The sequence below is a fragment of the Varanus komodoensis genome, unplaced genomic scaffold, assembly GCF_004798865.1.
Source record: "Varanus komodoensis strain SLA01 unplaced genomic scaffold, ASM479886v1 scaffold31, whole genome shotgun sequence".
NCBI lineage: Eukaryota > Metazoa > Chordata > Lepidosauria > Squamata > Varanidae > Varanus > Varanus komodoensis.
Genome location: NW_025335780.1, coordinates 8,241,405 through 8,261,384, shown reverse-complemented (window position 1 = coordinate 8,261,384; position 19,980 = coordinate 8,241,405). Strand labels below are relative to the sequence as shown.

The 19,980-nt window shown below is 37.8% G+C and overlaps 1 protein-coding gene across 11 annotated transcripts in view; it reads left to right on the top strand.

The window, feature by feature from the left end:
- The window catches only part of MYCBP2 (MYC binding protein 2), a 153,913-nt gene that overhangs the window by 71,960 nt on the left and 61,973 nt on the right, over positions 1-19,980 (top strand). For all 11 annotated transcript variants that reach the window (XM_044437784.1, XM_044437785.1, XM_044437789.1 and 8 more), the window contains 16 exons: positions 220-426; positions 1,956-2,087; positions 2,491-2,669; positions 2,985-3,127; positions 4,073-4,173; positions 4,795-5,013; positions 6,781-7,006; positions 7,554-7,672; positions 9,524-9,611; positions 10,421-10,470; positions 12,224-12,396; positions 12,913-13,057; positions 13,916-14,128; positions 14,948-15,003; positions 15,741-15,856; positions 16,833-16,930. In XM_044437784.1, the coding sequence (XP_044293719.1) occupies positions 220-426; positions 1,956-2,087; positions 2,491-2,669; positions 2,985-3,127; positions 4,073-4,173; positions 4,795-5,013; positions 6,781-7,006; positions 7,554-7,672; positions 9,524-9,611; positions 10,421-10,470; positions 12,224-12,396; positions 12,913-13,057; positions 13,916-14,128; positions 14,948-15,003; positions 15,741-15,856; positions 16,833-16,930 (2,265 nt within the window). The remainder of the gene's footprint in view (positions 1-219; positions 427-1,955; positions 2,088-2,490; positions 2,670-2,984; positions 3,128-4,072; positions 4,174-4,794; positions 5,014-6,780; positions 7,007-7,553; positions 7,673-9,523; positions 9,612-10,420; positions 10,471-12,223; positions 12,397-12,912; positions 13,058-13,915; positions 14,129-14,947; positions 15,004-15,740; positions 15,857-16,832; positions 16,931-19,980) is intronic.

Genomic DNA, 19,980 nt, shown 5'->3' with positions numbered 1-19,980 from the left:
TTTGATGCTTAAGATGGATTTTGCTTACTGTAGTGTATGGAAGAATATTAAAATGAAGGGTTTCTGGCTCCTTTTGTGGGTTTTTGTATGAATGATTAGCCAAACAATTCACACATTAATGATTCTAAGGAAGAAAATAAATGGACCATTTTATTTAAATAAGTTGCATTAGAAGCAAGCTATCTGTTCTGTTCTAATTTGTGTTTTGCTTCTTTCCAGACTGATGGACTAAACTCTTTGCATTCAATCAAGTCAAGTCCAAATCGATTCACAAAAACAAGCCAAGGAAGAAGCTGGAATACTGGGAATGGCTCCCCTGATGCAATTTGTTTCTCTGTGGATAAACCTGGGGTCATTGTTGTAGGTTTTTCTGTCTATGGAGGAGGAGGAATCCATGAATATGAACTGGAAGTACTAGTTGATGATGTATGTATTCTGCATTAAAAAAGTCAATAGCCACAATTGTTCATGAAAAAGCCCATTCAGTGTGATAGTGATGCTGTTTTTGCTGCTCCAATTAAAACAAGAACTCAGTAAAAAAACTACATGGATTACCATGTGGATTTTTATGCTTCCTGTTACTTTTGTCCAATAGTGTTCAATCCAGTAGTATTCAAACTTTAGACATCTGGGCCCACTTGAAACAGTAGGATGCTGTTTAAATTCCCTCTTTCTCTTCCTTTGTTGTAGGTACATTGATCATGTAGACAGTACTCTTCTTTCTTTTCTCCCTAGCCCCCTTCTGTATATTTCTCCTTTAAAAAGTGTGTGAGGCAGGAGAGCGAAGGTTATTCACCTTAAGTTAGGGTAGGGACCTGCTAGTTGAAGGCCATTAAGCAAGGTCAGACATTCAATGAAAGTACAACATGGCATACACTGCTGCTGTTACTGGGGAATACAGAATGCTTATATCCATAACTACAAATCTTAAATTTTACCTTTTGAAAATTTTAGTGGCAAGCTAGATAAGATGGATTGTTGAATTCTCATACATTGCTTGTGATGATTAGCCCAGTGCAGATATTCTGCCTCCTTTTTTAAGAGATCAGGATGCCATGAGCCACTGTGTGAGCCGTGGTGCACCCGCCTTGTCCCTGCCTGCCATGCATGCAGTGGACTTCATATTTGCACATGAACCTAACCAGGGAGAACTGGGGGGGGGGGGGAGTGCAGGCCCCAAGCTATAGAATTGCAGGTCAGGGGTGCATTGTTCGTGCAGGTAGGACTGCATGTGTTGGGCAGTATACAGCAAGGCACAATTGCCAGTGCAAATTGCCACTACTGATTTCCTGTTGCCTATAGCATTGGATGGGATACTGGATGACCCTATAAACACTGGGATATTCCCCAATGTGTATAAGTCTCTAGACAAACATCAACTGGGATGGATTTAAATGTGTTATAAAATGACATACGTAAGCAGGCCTTCCCCTTAAACTCCTGTTCGCTTTCTGTGGTTTATCTAGCCTTCTCAGTGTGCATAGTTCCTGACAGAATAATTACTCCTGTGCTTGGTTTGGAAGATAAAAATGGGTAGAAATTCTTCAGATAAATAAAATAAATCATGGAAAGGCCCAACAAGATGTAGTAGAATAGAACGAGGGCACATTTTTCTCTGCAAAGCAAGGCTGAGTGGAAAAGCAATACACATTGTATCACTTATATGTGCTTAGGATAAATTACAGAGTTACACTAAGTCTTGGAGACTAGGAGTTGAGCCAGAGATGTTACAGAAAGAGTGAGGAGGGGTTTGAAGAAATTAGAGAGGGCATCATGCAGTCCAGCTCAAAGCATTTGGGGTACCAGTGGAAAAAGGGCAGAGTTGTTTGAGAGAGCAGGTGATCTTCACCGAGGGGACTGGGCATATCTGGAAGAGCAAAGATTATGCAGAGGGATGTGTTAAGATTTTTTTTTAACATGGCTGCATTAAAATCATACTTGCTCTTCTCATACAGAGTGATCATACAGGTGATTCAACTCATTCTCATAGATGGACATCTTTAGAGCTGGTTAAAGGAACCTATACTACAGATGACTCCCCAAGTGATATTGCTGAAATTAAACTTGACAAAGTTGTTCCCCTGAAGGTAAATGAAAAAGAACATTTTCTGACTCTGAAAAGTATTTCTGCATCATTATTTTACTGAGGGGCACGCCATCAGAGATTATCTGTTCCTAAACAATTAAAAAAAATACTTTTATTTCAGAATACTTCAAATATTGAGAATTGTTAGTGGTAAAAATTACATTAAGCAAACCTGCTCACAGTGTATTGCATGGAACTATACAAAAAGCAGGTGTAATACGGTGATAATTGTGTATTGTGTTATATTGAATTAAAAAGATATTTGAACAAGAATGCTTCAGGCATTTCTTTAAAAAAATCTAATCTGTATGCTGGCCTTAAAATATTCTGGATGTCTCATGCACAAAAATAAAATATTGTATATTAAGTTAATGCCGCATGCTTTCTTGACTCTTGATTTGAAGGAAAATGTTAAATACGCAGTTCGCTTGAGGAACTATGGGAGTCGCACAGCAAATGGAGATGGAGGAATGACCACTGTCCAGTGTCCGGATGGTGTAACATTTACTTTCAGTACATGCAGTTTGAGCAGTAATGGCACAAATCAAACACGGGGACAGATTCCACAGATTCTTTATTACAGGTATGCACTGCAGCACTGAATAGCCAGAGCTCTGTTTGAGCGTATGTTTTCAAAGGACAAGATGTAAGTGAAGACAAATATGCACTACAAGAGAAATACTGTGCTGGCTGTTGCTTTACTAATTTCTAAAGAACTGTCAGTAATGGTCTGGCATGGGAATTTGAAAAGCAGATATTGAAATAAGAGCAATTAGAAGAAGGATGCTCTTGTTAGATTGTTTGAAAAACTAGGCAGTTGTTAAAGCACAACATAACAAAACTCGCCGATTTTACTTCGTACTCCTGTGAACTTTGGCTTAATTCTTCCATTTTCCAGAAGCGAGTATGATGGTGATCTCCAGTCCCAGCTCCTCAGTAAAGCTAACGAAGAAGACAAAAATTGTAGCAGAGCTCTTTCTGTTGTGAGTGCTGTGGTGCGTGCTGCTAAAGACCTGTTACACCGGGCTCTTGCTGTAGATGGTAAGAATGTATTCCATTTACTCAAGAAGTATTGTGATAACAAGATTCCGTACTATGAAAGTTTGCCCGTGCTTTATGAAACTGTTGCATGCTATTGAATAGTTATGTTGATGATGTAAAGTTACTCTAGAAAGAGAAATAACACCCAAATTATTTACCTGCTTTTATCGCTGTGATATATGATATCTTACCCAGCCTTCCTGCACATTTGTGTGCGCACTTAGGCAGAAGGAAGATCCAGCTCATCCCAGTCTGCATACCTGATTTAATCAGGCATGTCTAAATACAACCCATTATCCCACATATTTTCCCATTCTTCATTACTAATATTCCTTCTTAAATCTTTTTCCCATGACACTTTTAGAGGATCATATTGACCTTCCACTGCTAGTAATACCTGATAAATGTTGCTTATTATCCCTTTCAATATATTATCTTGCTTTTTGTTTTATATTATCATATCTTCAAATTTAGTATAATCTCTGCATCCACCATTTTTCTTTATTCAATCTTTAGTCCACCATTCTAATTGATTTTGCAGTTTCTAATCTAGGCCTGGCTAGAGCTACAAGGAGAAAAGCCACATCCGCATTCAGGCCGAGTGTGTCATGTAGAATGATATAGGCATTATAGGTAAAATTACTGTAGTTTTAAGTAAGATGTCAAAATAGTGTAAAGCCTTAAATGGTAGCTAAAATTCATATAGCATTCTCCAGCCATAACTGAGTATTTTTAAGTGTTGTTAATTTCAGGAGAGTTTCCACTGTAACCAGTGGAACATAAAATATTAAACTCTGGCTCAACCATGCCCTTTATAAATAACACAGTTGTTCTATTCTGTCTTAACTATTTCAATGAGTAATGATTTGTATTTGAAAATGATTTGTATTTTCATAGAAGAGTATCTCAGTCTTTGAATGATACTTTGGTTTGTTTGTTTTTTAGCTGATGACATTCCAGAACTACTAAGCTCTTCCAGTCTTTTTTCTATGCTGCTTCCTCTTATCATAGCATACATAGGACCAGTGGCTGCAGCTATTCCAAAGGTAAATTATTCAACTATTTCCTTGGTTTTGTTTTTTAAAGACTTCAACAAAACTTTTGAGGTTTGAGAACATTTGTTAGGTTTTCTTGTGATTTGTGAATCACCACCTTTTATCTTACAATCATTATGTGAAGGATGCTTGAAAGCTTCCAAGTTAAAACTTAATTGCATTTGTTCCTGTGGAGCGCTAAAGTCTTGTTAAGAATTTAGTGAGCAAACCTGATTAAGTTAGTCGTTAGTGGGATTGGAGTGTCGTAAGATTATACCTGAGCAATTAGTTCAAGCGAAGAATATTGCACTCAGTTTGTCTAGTTAGAAATGTCTTATATGTTTGTTTCCTGTGCCTTGGAAAGTGGAATGGAGAGGTTTCAAGTCTGCTTACTGCTGTCTGGAAAAGATACTAAATTACCTTAGTCTTGACAAACAGTTCCTTGACAAACAGTTAACTTGACAGTTTAGTATCTGTGTCATCAACTTTATTTAGAAAAATGTCTAAATGCTTTATTTAGAAAAAATATGTTTATACTAAACAATAAGCCAAGACTGAAATGATGCAAATGTTAAAATACAGTGGTATCATATATATTTCAGAGATACTTGGACATATCTTGTCATGTTACAGGTCGCTGTTGAGGTTTTTGGCCTAGTTCAGCAGCTGCTTCCCTCTGTAGCAGTTTTGAATCAGAAGTATGCCCCTCCTGCCTTCAACCCCAATCAGTCTACAGACAGCACCACAGGAAACCCGCCAGAACAAGGGCTCTCTGCCTGTACTACCTCTAACCACTATGCTGTCATTGAATGTGAACACCCCTACAAGCCTGCATGTGTTACTCACTACAAGGTAAGGTTTGGTATTCAAATCTGCCTCTTAGAAACATAGGAACAGAGCGAGTCAGAGGGGGTCTCCCGGGCCAATTAGTCTGACCCCCAGCTCCAGCCGACTCCGCTCACGACATGCCCACCATGTGCATGTCCAGCCTATCTTTGAATACCCTCACTGATGGGGCCTCAACGACCTCCCATGGAAGCCCATTCCATACCCTCGGGGTCCTAACTGTCAGGAAGTGCTTCCTGGCATCTAGATGGAACCTTGGCTCCCTGAGCTTTGCTCCATTGGAGCATGTCCTGCCTTCCTCTGCAGGGGAGAACAGGTCTCTACCCAGCTCCATGTGACATCCCCTCACATACCTGTATGTCACCAACAGATCCTCTCTGAGTCTCCTCTTCTCCAGGCTGAAGAGACCCAGTTCCCTCAGTCTCACCTGAAACGGCATCCCCTGCAAACTGGCCTCTTAAATATCTTGTTGCATGTTTGATTCTGTTGCACAGCCTATCATTTTAATTTGTTTCATAAGCTACTTCCAGTGCTGTATAAAGGTCAGAGAATGCCACTAAAACAAGAAATATATTGTTTTCTGAGGAATTGCAGCTTAAATACATAGACCAATCATTGCTGTGCATATACCAAGTTCTCAGATTTATAACCTGGTGTTTACAAGCTGACCTAACTTGTTAGGGTATTTTCACATAATGTTTTGTCAGCTAATTATTTAGTTTGGGCAGTTCCAGAGACCTGTGCATCTCTGCACTGCTAAAGAGAAGTTCTACAAAAATAAGCAAGTTGTGATGAGGAATTCTAACCTGGTTCTCAGGATGTATTATTCAGAAATGTATATTTGTTTAGTTAATTGGTTTTTCAAAATTGGTATTTGTGTTTTGCCTCAACTTTCAACATTTTGGAAACAATAGATGTGACATAAAGCAGCAAAAGAGAGCCCTTTTGCTAATGGGCAGAATAGAAAATAAATAGATAAGGAAGCAAAGTGGCTTGAGGCGATGAGTAGTAACAGGTAGTGGAGACAATGACATGAGATTGTGACTCAGAAGTGTCTCTTTCTTGACAAGGCAGGTCGTTTTAACGGTGTTATTTTTACTAATGCATGTTTTAATGTAACAGCTATCAAAAATTTCATTCCAAGCAGTTGTGGAATTATAATGAAGACTAAATATAAGAGGTGTATGTGTGTGGCTTAGTCCACACCCTTTTCAGACTTTGCCCACAAATTTATTCTCATACAAATCTGCACTATATCTTGATTTTTGAAAGTGCATCTCTTGCAGAATTCCAGCCTTACTATTTGTTGTTTGAAGTGAAGACTAAAAGGGGGAATTCAAGGATGGACTGATGAAAACATGAGGAACTGTTCCTTACCTTTGCTCTTCAAAAAAGGGTCTGCAGCTTGTTGCCAGCCTCTACTAGATCTCATTCTCTAAATGTTTCCTATCTGAATTTGAAATGGAACAGAACCTAAAAGAGGCATAGAACATCTTGGACAATCGGAGAGCAACCACGCTTGGCCAATTTAGAGTTAGTGGATGCCCATGTGCACCCAACAGTGTTCAGATTTCAGAGGAACATATGACCCTCTTCATAGTAGTGGAGCTGAAGACCATGGATGGCTGTTGGTAGTCCTTACAGCAATCTTCACAAGGTTTTTTTTCTGATACTGTGCATCAGTGCTGGTTAAATGAATGTCAACCTGAATGTAACTCAATTGTGGACAGTTGAGGAGGAGAAAATTATCTTTATTTTCCTATTTTTGCTCAGGTGGCTTTTCCAGAATGTGTCAGGTGGATGACAATAGAATTTGACAGTCAGTGTGCAACTGCTCAATCAGAGGATGTTCTTCGCTTGCTCATACCTGCTCGAATCATCCAGAATTCAGGGTTTGGACCAAAATTGTCATCTGTTCATGAAAATCTTAATTCATGGATAGAACTGAAGAAATTTTCAGGCTTATCTGGGTGGCCAACTATGGTCTTGGTACTGCCAGGTAGCTACAGTTTTTAACAATGTATAATGGTTCTAAAATCGTAGGTTTAGAAAATGAATTCTCCACTTTCCTCAATATGAAAATTATATATTTTTATGAATGTGGAGTTTTCAGAAATGAAATAATATTGTATGGCATTTTGTTTTTGTTTTATAAATTATTGAGTTGCTCAATAATTGATTAAGTATTTAAAATAATGAAGCTTGGGAAATAATATGGTCTTACACAGTGGCAAAATCCAGCTGATGGCTAGGTGGTTCAGTCAATGTAAAAGCAGGTTGCTGAAGCATAACAGGTGTTGTGCTCCAATAACGTTTATTCCATGTCTGGTCCAGAACAGCCGTGGTTTGGAGCATGTGGCCCTGGCACTTTGTTCTAATAGCAGCTGCTGTTCTGGATCAGTAGAGGTTCATTTCTGGGAAAAAGAACGTGATGAATAATAGTGTGTTGAATTTGCATAAGTCATCAGGTTAATAGATCACCCATTTTTACAATAAAAGTTGTTGCCCAGTTTTTTAACTTCACTGCATCTGTCATTTCCTTTTAGGTAATGAGGCACTCTTCTCACTAGAAACTGCATCTGACTATGTGAAAGATGAAAAAGCATCTTTCTATGGTTTCAAGTGTTTTGCAATTGGGTATGAATTTAGTCCAGGGCCTGATGAGGTAAGGACAGAATTAACTCTTGCAATCTTTTAAAATAATCATAATTTTCCTTGTGCAGATTAACTCTCTTTTTAGTTCTCATTAAATTACAACGTAATATAAAATGTATGTATGTAGGATTGTCTGGAAGTAATGTTTTCTTCAGTTTTATCAACACAAAGGATTTGCATCTGAAGTGTTAATATAATCGATGTTATCTTTGTATGCCAGAGTTGTGGGGAAAAGCCATCCATCTGCAAATCTGTATTCTTCACACTTTTCATATCACATGAATCCACATAATGGGGAAATACCTTTTAATGTATTAGCATAAGCTGTGTTTACATGCCATTATTGGCCCACTAGTTGAAGATCAACAATGTAACTTCATCAAGCTGACAAGGATTCAGTGTTTTGATTGTAATTTAATTTATTTGAGGCGTCACATTTAATCCTTTACTAATTCTACTCCTGGGGCAGTTAGCAAAGAATAAAACACAGTATATCAGATCAATAAATGAAAACATTGAAACAGAACAAGTAAAAACATATCAGTGCCAAGAAGTCTAATTAAAGTAGTTAAAAAGGTTTGGAGAATAACATTGTTTTCTCTTGGTACTGAAAAGACAGGAGAGTGAGAACTAGGGTAGCCTTCCTGGAAAGAGTATTCCAAAAAGAGAACACCAGAAGGACCCCTTTTCTGGCCACCCTGGGACTTTCCTGAAAATGCAGGATCTCTTGCAGAAAGCCCCTTGAAAAACTTTCAAGCATATGCTCAGGTTGCTGTGGGAGAAAGCAGCCCTTCAGATATTTCAGCCCCCAAACCATTCAGGGATTTAAATATAAGCCTCATCATTTTGAGTTGTGCTCAAAAATGGACTGGCAGCCACCATTGGTGGTCATCACACCACTGACAGGACATGATTTCTTGCCCAGTTTGTAGTTGTATTTTGGACTAACTATAAAGTTTCTAAGTAGGCTTCAGAGCCAGACACATGTATAATACATTGTAGCAATCTAATCTGGGGATTACCAGAGGTGGGATAACAAAGCTTAGGCAAGCTATCTCTGTCCAATGGAGGTCACAGCGGGTGAACTAGAATTGGTTGTTGAAAGACATTGCATATTGTTATAGCCTTTCTTGGTCTACCAGTGGAAAAGTTGGATTAGTTCATACCACCAACCTATGAGCTTAATCCTTTAGGGGAGTGCACTCTATCCAAAAAGGATAGAACACTGCTCTCCCGCTCAAATGAACCACACTGCTCCTCTATTTTACCTGGAGTAAACTTGAGTTTGTTGGCCTTTGTCAAATCCATCAATATTTCCAGAAACTAATTCAGAACTTTACCTGAATCATATAAAGGAAGGACTTGCCATCATCAGAGTACTGTGGTTCCTCACTGCAAATCATCAGATACGCATAGCCTCACTCAGCCATTTCATGTAGATTTTGAGCAGCATGGAAGAAGAGGCAGGGTGGCACAAACTTTGCAGTGTAAAAACCTGCTGGGCCGAGGGGCACTCTGAGCTCTTGGATGGCAAGGGCAAGGTTTTTCCTCCAGATCATTTACTCGGTGGATGAGATGTAGTTCTTGCCCCCACATTAGGTTTCACAGTTCATTCCACTGCTGTAGCCACAGCTTCCGTGTATATTCCTGAAATGAGGGGAACATGAATTATAGAAAATGGCTGTGTTGGCTGCAGAATTCTTGCTTTGTAAGATATAGACTAATTAGAAATGTGAAGGTTGAAAATCATTTATACATTTTATTTAAGTGGTTTTATTAAGGTGGTTGTCAGGTGGAGGAGGTGCGAAATTTTGCTGAGCCCCTCAAGGCACATTAAAAAAAATTGTTTATTTAATTTAAGGGTATCATTCAGCTAGAGAAAGAGTTGGCCAATCTAGGAGGAGCATGTGCAGCTGCTTTGATGAAGAAAGACCTGGCACTTCCCATTGGTACGTCTCTCTCACTCTTGCTCTCTCTCACAGGATTGGAGATGTGATGTTAAAGATAGCCTGTCTCAAACTGGAGATCCTTTTTAGGCTTAAGAATTTGTGCACATTAAGCAGAGTTGAGTTTTGTTTGCCTTGTTAAATATCAGGTCTTGTTGCCACAACACAAACTGTGTTTGAGGTTTTTCAAGCTTCAGTAGTGATTTCCCATGTGGCATGAAGAGCTGCTGTTTTGATTAGGGAGAGCTGGCAGTCCTGCTTGGTTTCTGGAGCACTTTGTCATTTCTGTGGATTCTGGCCAATGAGCATAGCTTGCCAGTTCAGGATGGTCTGTAATACATTTCCTTGATAAAATATATTAAACACTCACAAAGATAAAAAATTGAAGTATAATTTTTTTTCCTGAAGATACTTTCCTATGAACCATTTCTGTTGAATTGTGTTCATTCTTTTTTGTGTCTTGACCTAACAGGACTAAGGGGAATGACTGACTTCTAGTTTTCTAGTGTTCAGCCTGTGTAATATTTTCTTCCTCTTAGTTCATTTGTATAAGCTTGTATATAACTTCACAGTGTGTCAAGTGGCTTTTGAACAGAAGGGTCAGCCTTTTGTCCTAGCTGGTTTGAACACCTTTCCAAGTTCTTTTTCCTAGCCAGTGGGGAACTCAGGAGTTCTATGACTACCTGAAATAGGACTAAGGGGAAAGCCAGTTATCTAAAGCCTTAGAAAAGAATGGAATGTCCCTTTAAAGCTTTGAATTGTATTTTCATTTTGATTTTGATTTCATGACATTATTGGCTGTTTGCAAACAGGTAATGAATTTGAAGAAGATCTTGAGATACTGGAGGAGGCTGCTCTGCAGGTAGACAATTGCTGCTGTCTTTCCAAAATAAAATTGGCACCAGAAAAACCCCCTGTAGGAACATGGTTTAAGTTAAATCTCAAATATAACTCTGTTATATGTGTGCATGTATTGGTGTGCACATCTGTCTCTCTACATGGGATGTTTACATCTCCCTCACTCCTGTGAGGTGAATTAGGCTAAAAGATGTTGATTTTTCATGGTTGAGCAGTAATTGGACCGTACTTTCTTCTAGTCAAACTCTGTTCACTGTAACACACTGGCACCTGACAAAGTTAGTTACATGCTGATTTGCTTAGGCAGACTTGAATTTCCTGTCTTTCCAGAGTACGTGATAGGCTTGGGCTGCACTTGTCAGAATATACATAGAAACTCCTCTGCATGTGCAACCCCGTGCATTTATTTTATCTCTAGTAGAATCAACTCATCTTGATTTTAAATACACAAAAGTTCCATGAGGTGACTTCGCCTTCATTTTCAAGTCCAAGCTGAGGGACCACTGGCAGGAGTTGTAGAAAGACCAAGAATCAGGTTTCTAAGTTGAAATGGTTACTGCAGCTGTGGTAAAGTGCATTGGTCAAGAAACAGAAGAAGAGAGGAAATCATCCTAAGCATTGGGTATGGAGTTGGAATGGGAATGCCCCGTCCACGTGTCCACTTTACAGTAGCCATCTCTCAATTAAACATGCCTTGCTTGAGTGTCCACAGTTCTCAAGGTTTTAGGATGTATTTCTGCAGTGCCTAGTTCCTGCTCTAGACTTAGCTTCATGGATGACCATGTTGATCCACAAACTTGGTTTGGGTTCTTGAGCTATATTGGTTAGCCATTTTTTCTGTCTTTCTTTCTTCCAGTGTATGAATTGTTGGGAACATATCACAGATGAAATAATTCTCCTGTGGTATTATATAGAACCATAGAATAGTACAGTTGGAAGGGGCCAAGAAGGCCATCAGGTCCCACACCCTGCTAGTACAGGACACTAAATTATCCCATCCCACTCAGATGGCTGTCCAGTCACTTTGCTCCCACTTCTTAAGTGTGGGAGAGTCCATGACCTCCCTAGATAACAAGTGCCATTGCTGTACTGCTCTGACAGTGAGGAAACTTTTCCTGCTATCTAGCCAGAATCTGGTTTCCTGTAACTTAAGCCCATTGTCTGTCCTAACTAGCTTTCAGTATGCCAAGTACTTTAGTATATCTATTTCCCCGCCTTTCCACTAAAAAATGCACTGTTCAAGGAATGCTCCCTATATGTACACAAGTAACTGCTATGACATTTCTTTTCCAGAATTAGGTTTCTCAGCTAATTACATGTCTGTCTTTGTAAGCAATTTACATCCATAAAGTGCTGTGCAATAAATAGTTGACAGCCATATCAAATTCTTGATAGGATGTACTTTATAAAGGGTATGATATCTTGTTAACAGCACTTTCAATAGAGGTGCTATAGCTGCATTCTTTTTGGGGAAGTGCTAGAGGAGGGGACAGTCCAGATGACCTTGAAGCTATAAATTGTTGGGCCTTAAAATTCTGATTTTAAGAGAGCCCTTCCTTTTTGTATTTTTTGTTGTATTGGTTTTAATTTGAGAATTACAACCTTTGTAATTATAATATTTTTAAGTGTTTATTGTTTAGAGGCTTTTAATCAATTGGGTGCTGATTTTTTTAAAAATGAATGTATGAAATGTAACTTCATTTTAAATGGCAATGAGTTTATTTAGATATATTTCATATTTTTAAAATCCTAACCAGGTTTGTAAATCTCACTCGGGCATCCTGGGTAAAGGCTTAGCGCTGTCTCATTCACCAACTATCTTGGAGGCACTAGAAGGAAATCTCCCACTGCAAGTGCAAAGCAACGAACAGTCATTTTTGGAGGACTTTATTTCCTGTGTACCAGGATCAAGTGGTGGGCGGCTTGCAAGGTATCATAATGATTAGTTTGGTTCCTTGAAAGGTTCTGTCAAGATGGTTTCCTTTTAAATGATGAAAGATGGCATGCACTGTGCTTCTAAAGTTACTGGGTTTTCCTCTAACATTCTATGTTAGTTGCTTTGAAAATGTGAGTTTCCTCTTTCATTTATGTTCCATTATATTTGGAACGTCTAATAAATACAGAAAGGAACATGACATTTTGATCTCTTGGAATTTAAACACAGTAATTGTAAAAAAATACAAATAATTTGTCTAAATCTAAGCAGTTGTTTCTGTATGTACATCTGTATAGCAGATGAAATGTACAAGATGAAAATAGTGCAGTATGTTAAATGTATTAAGAACCTACGATTACGTTATGCACCTAATAGTTTTATCTTGCTTTCTATAATGTAAATTACATGTTTTTCAAATTTTGTTGTAGATGCTTCTCTGCATCTACACAAAGCATGATCATACAGAAAGTTTTAATTATCTACTTAATGATATTGCCCCTCCTGTTTCAGATGGCTTCAGCCAGATTCATATGCAGATCCCCAGAAAACATCCTTGATTCTAAATAAAGATGATATCCGATGTGGCTGGCCGACTGTTATTACTGTGCAAACAAAAGACCAGTATGGGGGTGATGTTCATGTTCCTAATATGAAGGTAATCACTGATGGACTACAGATGACATACTGATACGTGTCTTCGGGTATATTGCACATACATAGAGGGTGGCATTTAATTTTTTTAAAATAGTAGTTAGGTCTGATCCTCATGGCTTAGTCCTTACATAATTTACAGCACGACTAGCATACTGAAACTCAATTCATAATTTAGCTAGTGTTCAACAGTTGTTCTGGTATATTGATATACGAGTATTTATTTGGTTTATTTTAACCATTCAGGTGTTCATGAACTTCTTCTTTAACAAGCATTACAGCTCCTGCATTTTTTGAAATTTCAGTGCCTTGCATAATAATTTTAAAGAAGCAGTTTCGTGTCTCTGAATGTCAGCTGTAGTGCTGTTACATGGCATCAAGTTGTATCTAACTTACGGAGAGCCTATGGATGAATATCTTCCAAAGTGTACTGTATTTGACAGTCCTGCTCAGCATTTCAAGACTGTGGCTTCCCTTGTGGAATTAATCCATCAAATAGTTCTTCGTCTACCTTTGACTTTCCCTAGCATGATTGTCTTGACAGCTAGACAGTTAGTTTTGAGGGTCAGCCTCTCATGAGTCAGCCTAGATTAATCTAGTATTGGGGAACTTTGTCTTTAAATACTTTTTTTAAAAAAAAAAATCCCAAAAGCTAATTTAGAAGCTGTACAAATAGGTGAAATAACTGCTTTTTTTCTGACTGTTTTGGTAGGTTAGAGAAAACACATTTCTTCTGATCATATAAAACTGCAGTTTGGAAAACAGGATATGTTTCCAAACTAATTCAGATAAGTTGAAATATTGGTGGCCATTTGAGAGATTCTTTAATTATATTAGCATATTTCTAATTGAATTTTTTCAGGTGGAAGTCAAAGCAATTCCTGTTTCCCAGAAAAAAACATCTTTGCAGCAAGAACAGGCAAAGAAACTGCAGCGTATACCTGGCAGTCCTGCAGGTACTGCTACTTCTAGCACTGACATGACCTTTGGAGGACTTCCTTCACCGAAACTTGATGCTTCTTATGAACCAATGATAGTGAAAGAAGCTCGCTATATTGCTATTACAATGATGAAGGTAAGTTATGCTGTTTAAGGCATACATTTTAAAATATTGATCCTAGGAAGAAAAGGAAGTGGAGGATAAACTAAAGCACGTATAACCAACCTATCGGCCATATAGGTGTGGCTGATACAGTGTGGAAACCTTGTACACTTTTTGTGAAAGGGAATACTCATGCTTATCTCTTCTCAGTGACTGAAGATAAGAGCAGGACTTCTGCTTCCTAGCACTAGCAGGGGAAATCACCCTCTCATTTGTAATCACTGAGCGGAAATGAGGGCCATGCATCTCTTGCTGATGCAGGAGCTAGATAGGAAAGGCGTACAGCTCCCCTCCCAGTGATCTTGCTGCAGGACTGCTGGGACATGGGGTGAGGCTGAAGCTCCCCCTGAGTGCTGGCTCCCCCATCCCAGTGATTGTGCGGCAAGTGTGTTTGTGTATGAAAGTGTGTTTGTCTGGTCTCCTGTCCTCCTTTATCATCAGTGCTGGATACAGCCCTCATTTTAACGCTGAAGTGGGTAGTCACAGCACACTGTTTATAATTAATTTAGGTGGTATGCCTTGACATTCTCAGCAGTCAGGTGAGATACCATGAAGAAAATAGACATTTCTTCATTCTAGAGTGGTTGCTCTGGTTATATGAAAGTTAAGGTAAATAAATAAATATAGTAGCTATTCTGTACACTGCTTTTCTGTGTAGAATATAGTCCCTTCAGAGATGGAGAAATGTCATCTGTTTCAGATAATGCCACACTGTATAGTTGAAGAACCAGGGTGTAAATATTGCGATTCATATTTCAACGGTCACAGTTTGATGTGCTCTTTGCTTTATAGATATATGAAAATTATTCTTTTGAAGAGTTACGTTTTGCTTCTCCAACACCTAAGAGGTAATAATTTCATTAAAAAGTAAGACATAGAAGAATTTTGATCTATACAATTTAAAAAAGTGATTTCATGTGTATATGGTTTTTGATTTTTTGAATCAAAAATTCATTTAGGTATCAGTGCTTCAGAAAGCACTATGTGTAATCTAAAAAATTGTTTTATTTTACTTTCCTTAAACGTGGAGAAAGTGGTATTAACTTATAGCTCTGTGGTTTGTTCTACCAGATTTGAATTATAACTTTCATGTATTTCTTTGGATTTCCTCAGTGTTAAACTGCCTTGGTTTCATCCAAAGGCATCTTTGCATCTAGTGGAATTTGTCACTATCAAACTGCCCTTTTCTTTTTTAAAAAACATTGGTCTCCATGTCATATGCTGAAGCATTTTTGAAATTTCCTTTAACTTCAAAATTGACCTTTCATAGTCAGGGCTGCAGTAGTACGGCCATATGAAAAAAGCAAATCTAACTTACGGGGTGTGGAGTTTACAATTATGAGAATCCCAGCTGACATTAGCGGAGGCAAATGAAGTGCAAATGTGCTAGGAAGGAAAGGGCGGAAATTCCCAGAATGTTGGGTAACATCTCCAGAGGAAATTTGCCATAGGGCTTTGATTACCCAAATACTGTTTGTTTCCAGTATTTAATTATATAGTGCTGAGATTTTTAAGCATGTTGAATATCGGAATTAATGTCTAAGGGATGGGGTATTGTTATTTCACTATCCAATTTTTTTTCTAGACCAAGTGAAAACATGTTGATAAGAGTCAACAATGATGGGACTTACTGTGCTAACTGGACTCCAGGAGCCGTTGGTCTGTACACTATTCATGTTACAATTGATGGCATCGAAATAGGTATATAAAAAGTCCTAATCTTTGTGTCATTTCAAGTTGTTAACAGATCTATAGCATTATTGAATTAATTTTTGTTAAGGTTCATCATAAATATTTTTTCACTGCCCTTAGTTTCTGCTTCAAAATCATATTTAAAGTACTTGGAAAAAAATAAGGCAGGACATCTGACAAAGCTAATAATCAGAATACATGTGTATTAGTGTACAGTTAATACTAATATATTACAGTTAATACTAATAGTAAATTCATTTTATTTGTATAGTAGATGGCTGACCAAATTCACACTATACTTGCTGGAGGTCTCTTCTACCACTGCATATGGAATCTGAGCCAAGCCTGCCTCTTTGCAGCCTTAGACAATATTTTAGACTTGTATGAGTTATTTCCAAAAAACCCGTTTTCAACATAAGCTTCTGAAATTGAAGTGGCCCTTGAAATCCTCCATACATACTTACGTTTTATGTGTGCCTTTCCTACCAATAGTCTTTGACAGACAACTGGTTTCATGGAAAAGCATGAGCATTTCTGTGATTTTGCCAAGGCAAAAAGAAGTGAAGGACTGCACCTTCTGTATTAGTGTTTGAACACTGGCTTCTGTTCATTCAGTCTTATGCTCATAGTTAACTCTTCATCGATTGATGACAAGACTGCTAAAAAAAACTTCTACTTGTTACTGCTTGTTTTTCTAATGGGTCTTTGGTAGCACTTGTCTAAACAGAATTAATATTTCTCAAAAGTAGACTTTTTAAGAAAACAGCATGAATCTGGATTCAGGAGTCCAATTTATTTTATGTGATGTGTACTGGATATTTCTACTGCATTTATACTAGAGAGCTGTTTTCACAGAACAGGGTGATAGCTTAATTTTGTATTGCCAAGAACTGAAATGAAATGCTTTTGATTGCAATAACTTTCAAGCAGTATGTAGATTTCTTTTTCACCCTTGGTACTCCATAATAATTTCTTTCCTTTACAGATGCTGGACTAGAAGTAAAAGTAAAAGATCCCCCAAAAGGAATGATACCGCCAGGAACCCAACTGGTAAAACCAAAAGCAGAGCCTTTGCCAAACAAGGTATAAGAATTACAATTATTATGCTTTAGTTGACATGGTATTTGTTCATTTAAATGCATTGCCTTTATTCTCTTAAGTGCCAGTCTCAGATATCAGGGCACATGTTTCAGAAGCAGAAGGTTTGGTGTTCTTGCTCTAACATCCTTTAGAAGTATTTCAAATAGCTTGTCTGTGAAAGATCTCTGACTGAGAACCAGTGCCCCTTATATTATACAGTAGCTGGCTGGAAGAGCCAGTAGTCTAAGGGGACTTCATAGATGCACATTCTGGAGTTAATTTTGGGGTGCTTCCAGAGGAAGCTTTCATCATGCCCTTGTCCTGCCTCAGTAACAAAATTTTATTGGGTGTCCAGGCAAAGTCACATTCCACTAGTGAGCCTTTTGTGTTTTCCCATTTCTTCTGTCTTTTTTCTGTTCCGAAAAAATTCAGTAAGCAAAAGAAGCTGCATGATGTATTTTGAGGGCTGGTAGTAGCACAAGGAGCCCTCCATTTGGAAGCACCAGTACATAGCCACCTAGAGATGCCATGGACAAAATAGGCAGCATGTAAGTGTTTTAAATAAATAAAATAAATAGGCACAGAATGGCCATTGCTATGTTCTTTTATTTGCTTCATTCAAAGCAACATTATTCATGTCTGCAAACATTTTTGGTGACCTATTATTGCAAGAATTCCTATTTAAAGCATTTTAGCTAGCAAGAAATTATACTGGCAACCATCTCCAAATAGTTTTTTGAAGGCAAACCAGTTGGTAGTCACAGCCATCTGTTGCCATGAAATGGAAAAGAAGGATGCCGGTGATGCTTAACGCTGCCTGGGACATGAGTCACATTAGTAGCCCTACAACAGCAAATAATAAAATAAAATAAAATCAATGGTCGTGGTGGAAAGCCTGACTGGGACCATATGGGGAAGCAGCGTTGTAACTTTGTTCATACTGCAGTCTCAGTTAGAACCATCTGTGCAAACTATTTCACAATGAAAAGAAACTTTTCTTACCATAAGGATGATGTGCTGCATCTCTTTCAGTCCAAAAGTCAAATTCAGTTTTAGACAAGCTCATGAGAGCGGCGTTCTAGTGATGGATGTGATGGAAGGCAAAAGAGGCCAGGGGAATGAGTGCAAACAAAGCCAGCATATGTTAGCTTTAAGCTCTTACAGCCAGTGACTGTACTGCAACCTTGTAGTGTACAGCAAAAAAGCCCTCACAAATCCAGATGTTTGGTGCATGTTGGGTCAAGGTGTTATGGATAGGGCCATTGCTGAGCATATTCAAACTAGATTTCCAGTAATCAGAAAGCCATTAACTACCCATAGCTGATCAGAACATTTCAGTTGATGCATGAACTAACAATTTTTTTTAGGTGGGATAAATTTTGGTCTTGTACTCACAAGAATTAATAAGGAAAAATATTTTGATCTAGTTTTTATGTTATCAGAAATATACTCTTAACATCACAGCAAAATATAACTTGCATGAAATAACACATTCATAGTTAAGCAAAGCTAAAGACTCTTAGATCTTAATAAGAAGTAGAATATTCTAAACATTTCTTATTTTTACTCTTTTAGTATTAATAAACTAAAAAGAAGAAATCTTACTCTGTATACCAAAGTCATTGTTTGATATTGAATAGATTATTCAACTGATGGGTGCAAAGGCCTGGTGAGCTACTAATAGGAACCTAGCACATTCAATAACATTTTTATTTATACATTTATACCATTTTATGTAGAAATTACCTCATAACTGGTCCATAGCATTTCATAAATCAGGGCTCACAGTCTTAGTTTTCTATTTGTGACCTAATATTCATAAAAATACAGCAAAACCACAAAAAACATTTACATGTATACCTTTTAGACTAGATATGACCAATGCTGAATCATATTTGAGAACCCTTACTCAAAATTAGCTAATTAAACCTAAATTTTTAAGTTTTTCAGTCATCTATATATCCAGCTTTTTGATGTGCATACCTTAACGTAATATTTTTGCTCATTAATTAATAGGTAAACTTTGGTCCAATGTACATGATCAAAATAAAACATTTTTGATTAAAGTTTGATCATGCAGACTGGTCTTGTTTAGCATACTTTTGACCTGAAAAGTCTCAAAAATGTTCACACCTCAAGTGACAGGTTTTTAACTCTGCATTGTTTCTTTGGATGCAATCCAGCATATCTTGAGAACTAGGTTTAAGCCAGTCACCCAGAATTCATTCTAAGCAAGCTTGCGTCTTTGTGTATCTTCCTTTTAATATACTTACTCCTTGTTACTTATTTGCATTTTCAAATTCTTAATTATTTATTGTTAACATTGGCATTTTCATTTCATTTCATAATAATAAGACATCTTAAGTTGTTTTAAAAGAGGAGGGCTAGCAGTTTCTTAGTAATCTTTTCAACAAGACTAATAAAACAAAATCAGTTCTTTCCTAAAAATCCAGGACATGGGAAAGGGGACACCTGGCAACCCCTGGGAGCTGAAATAAGACCAGATTTGGATCATAGGTCTGTGGTTTAATTCCCCTGTTATAAGGCACATTAGTTAGTGTCTTCTTCCTCAGTTTACCAAATATCTCAAAGCATTAAAAAGGCATCAAAATTTTAAATGTAGTCCTAACATGAATTGTACAGGGGTAAGTCCCACCAGCTTCACTGGGATTTGCAGATGAAAAATTAGGCACAAGTGTTTAGTCCTGTTGAGTCTTTTTTTCCCAGCAGGGGCACCAACAGCAATCTTACATATATCCTTGTGGAATTCAAGGTGAGGTACTTTGGGTTCCCATCTGGTCTTGCCTGCAGACACTGACCAGCACCAAATCTAATTAGTATAATCAAGGTGGCTGCACCCCGTGCCTCAAGTCTATGACCTTAGCCTAATAAGGACATAGTTTTACATATCTGTATTTACCATCATTTTAGAATAATTAGGCCACCATTTAATACAGTTTATTGTGACTACTGCATATATCTGATTTATCATAAACTTTGATCTCAGTTTTGTTTGTTTGTGTGTGAGCAACTCTTTTAATAAGACCTGTTTT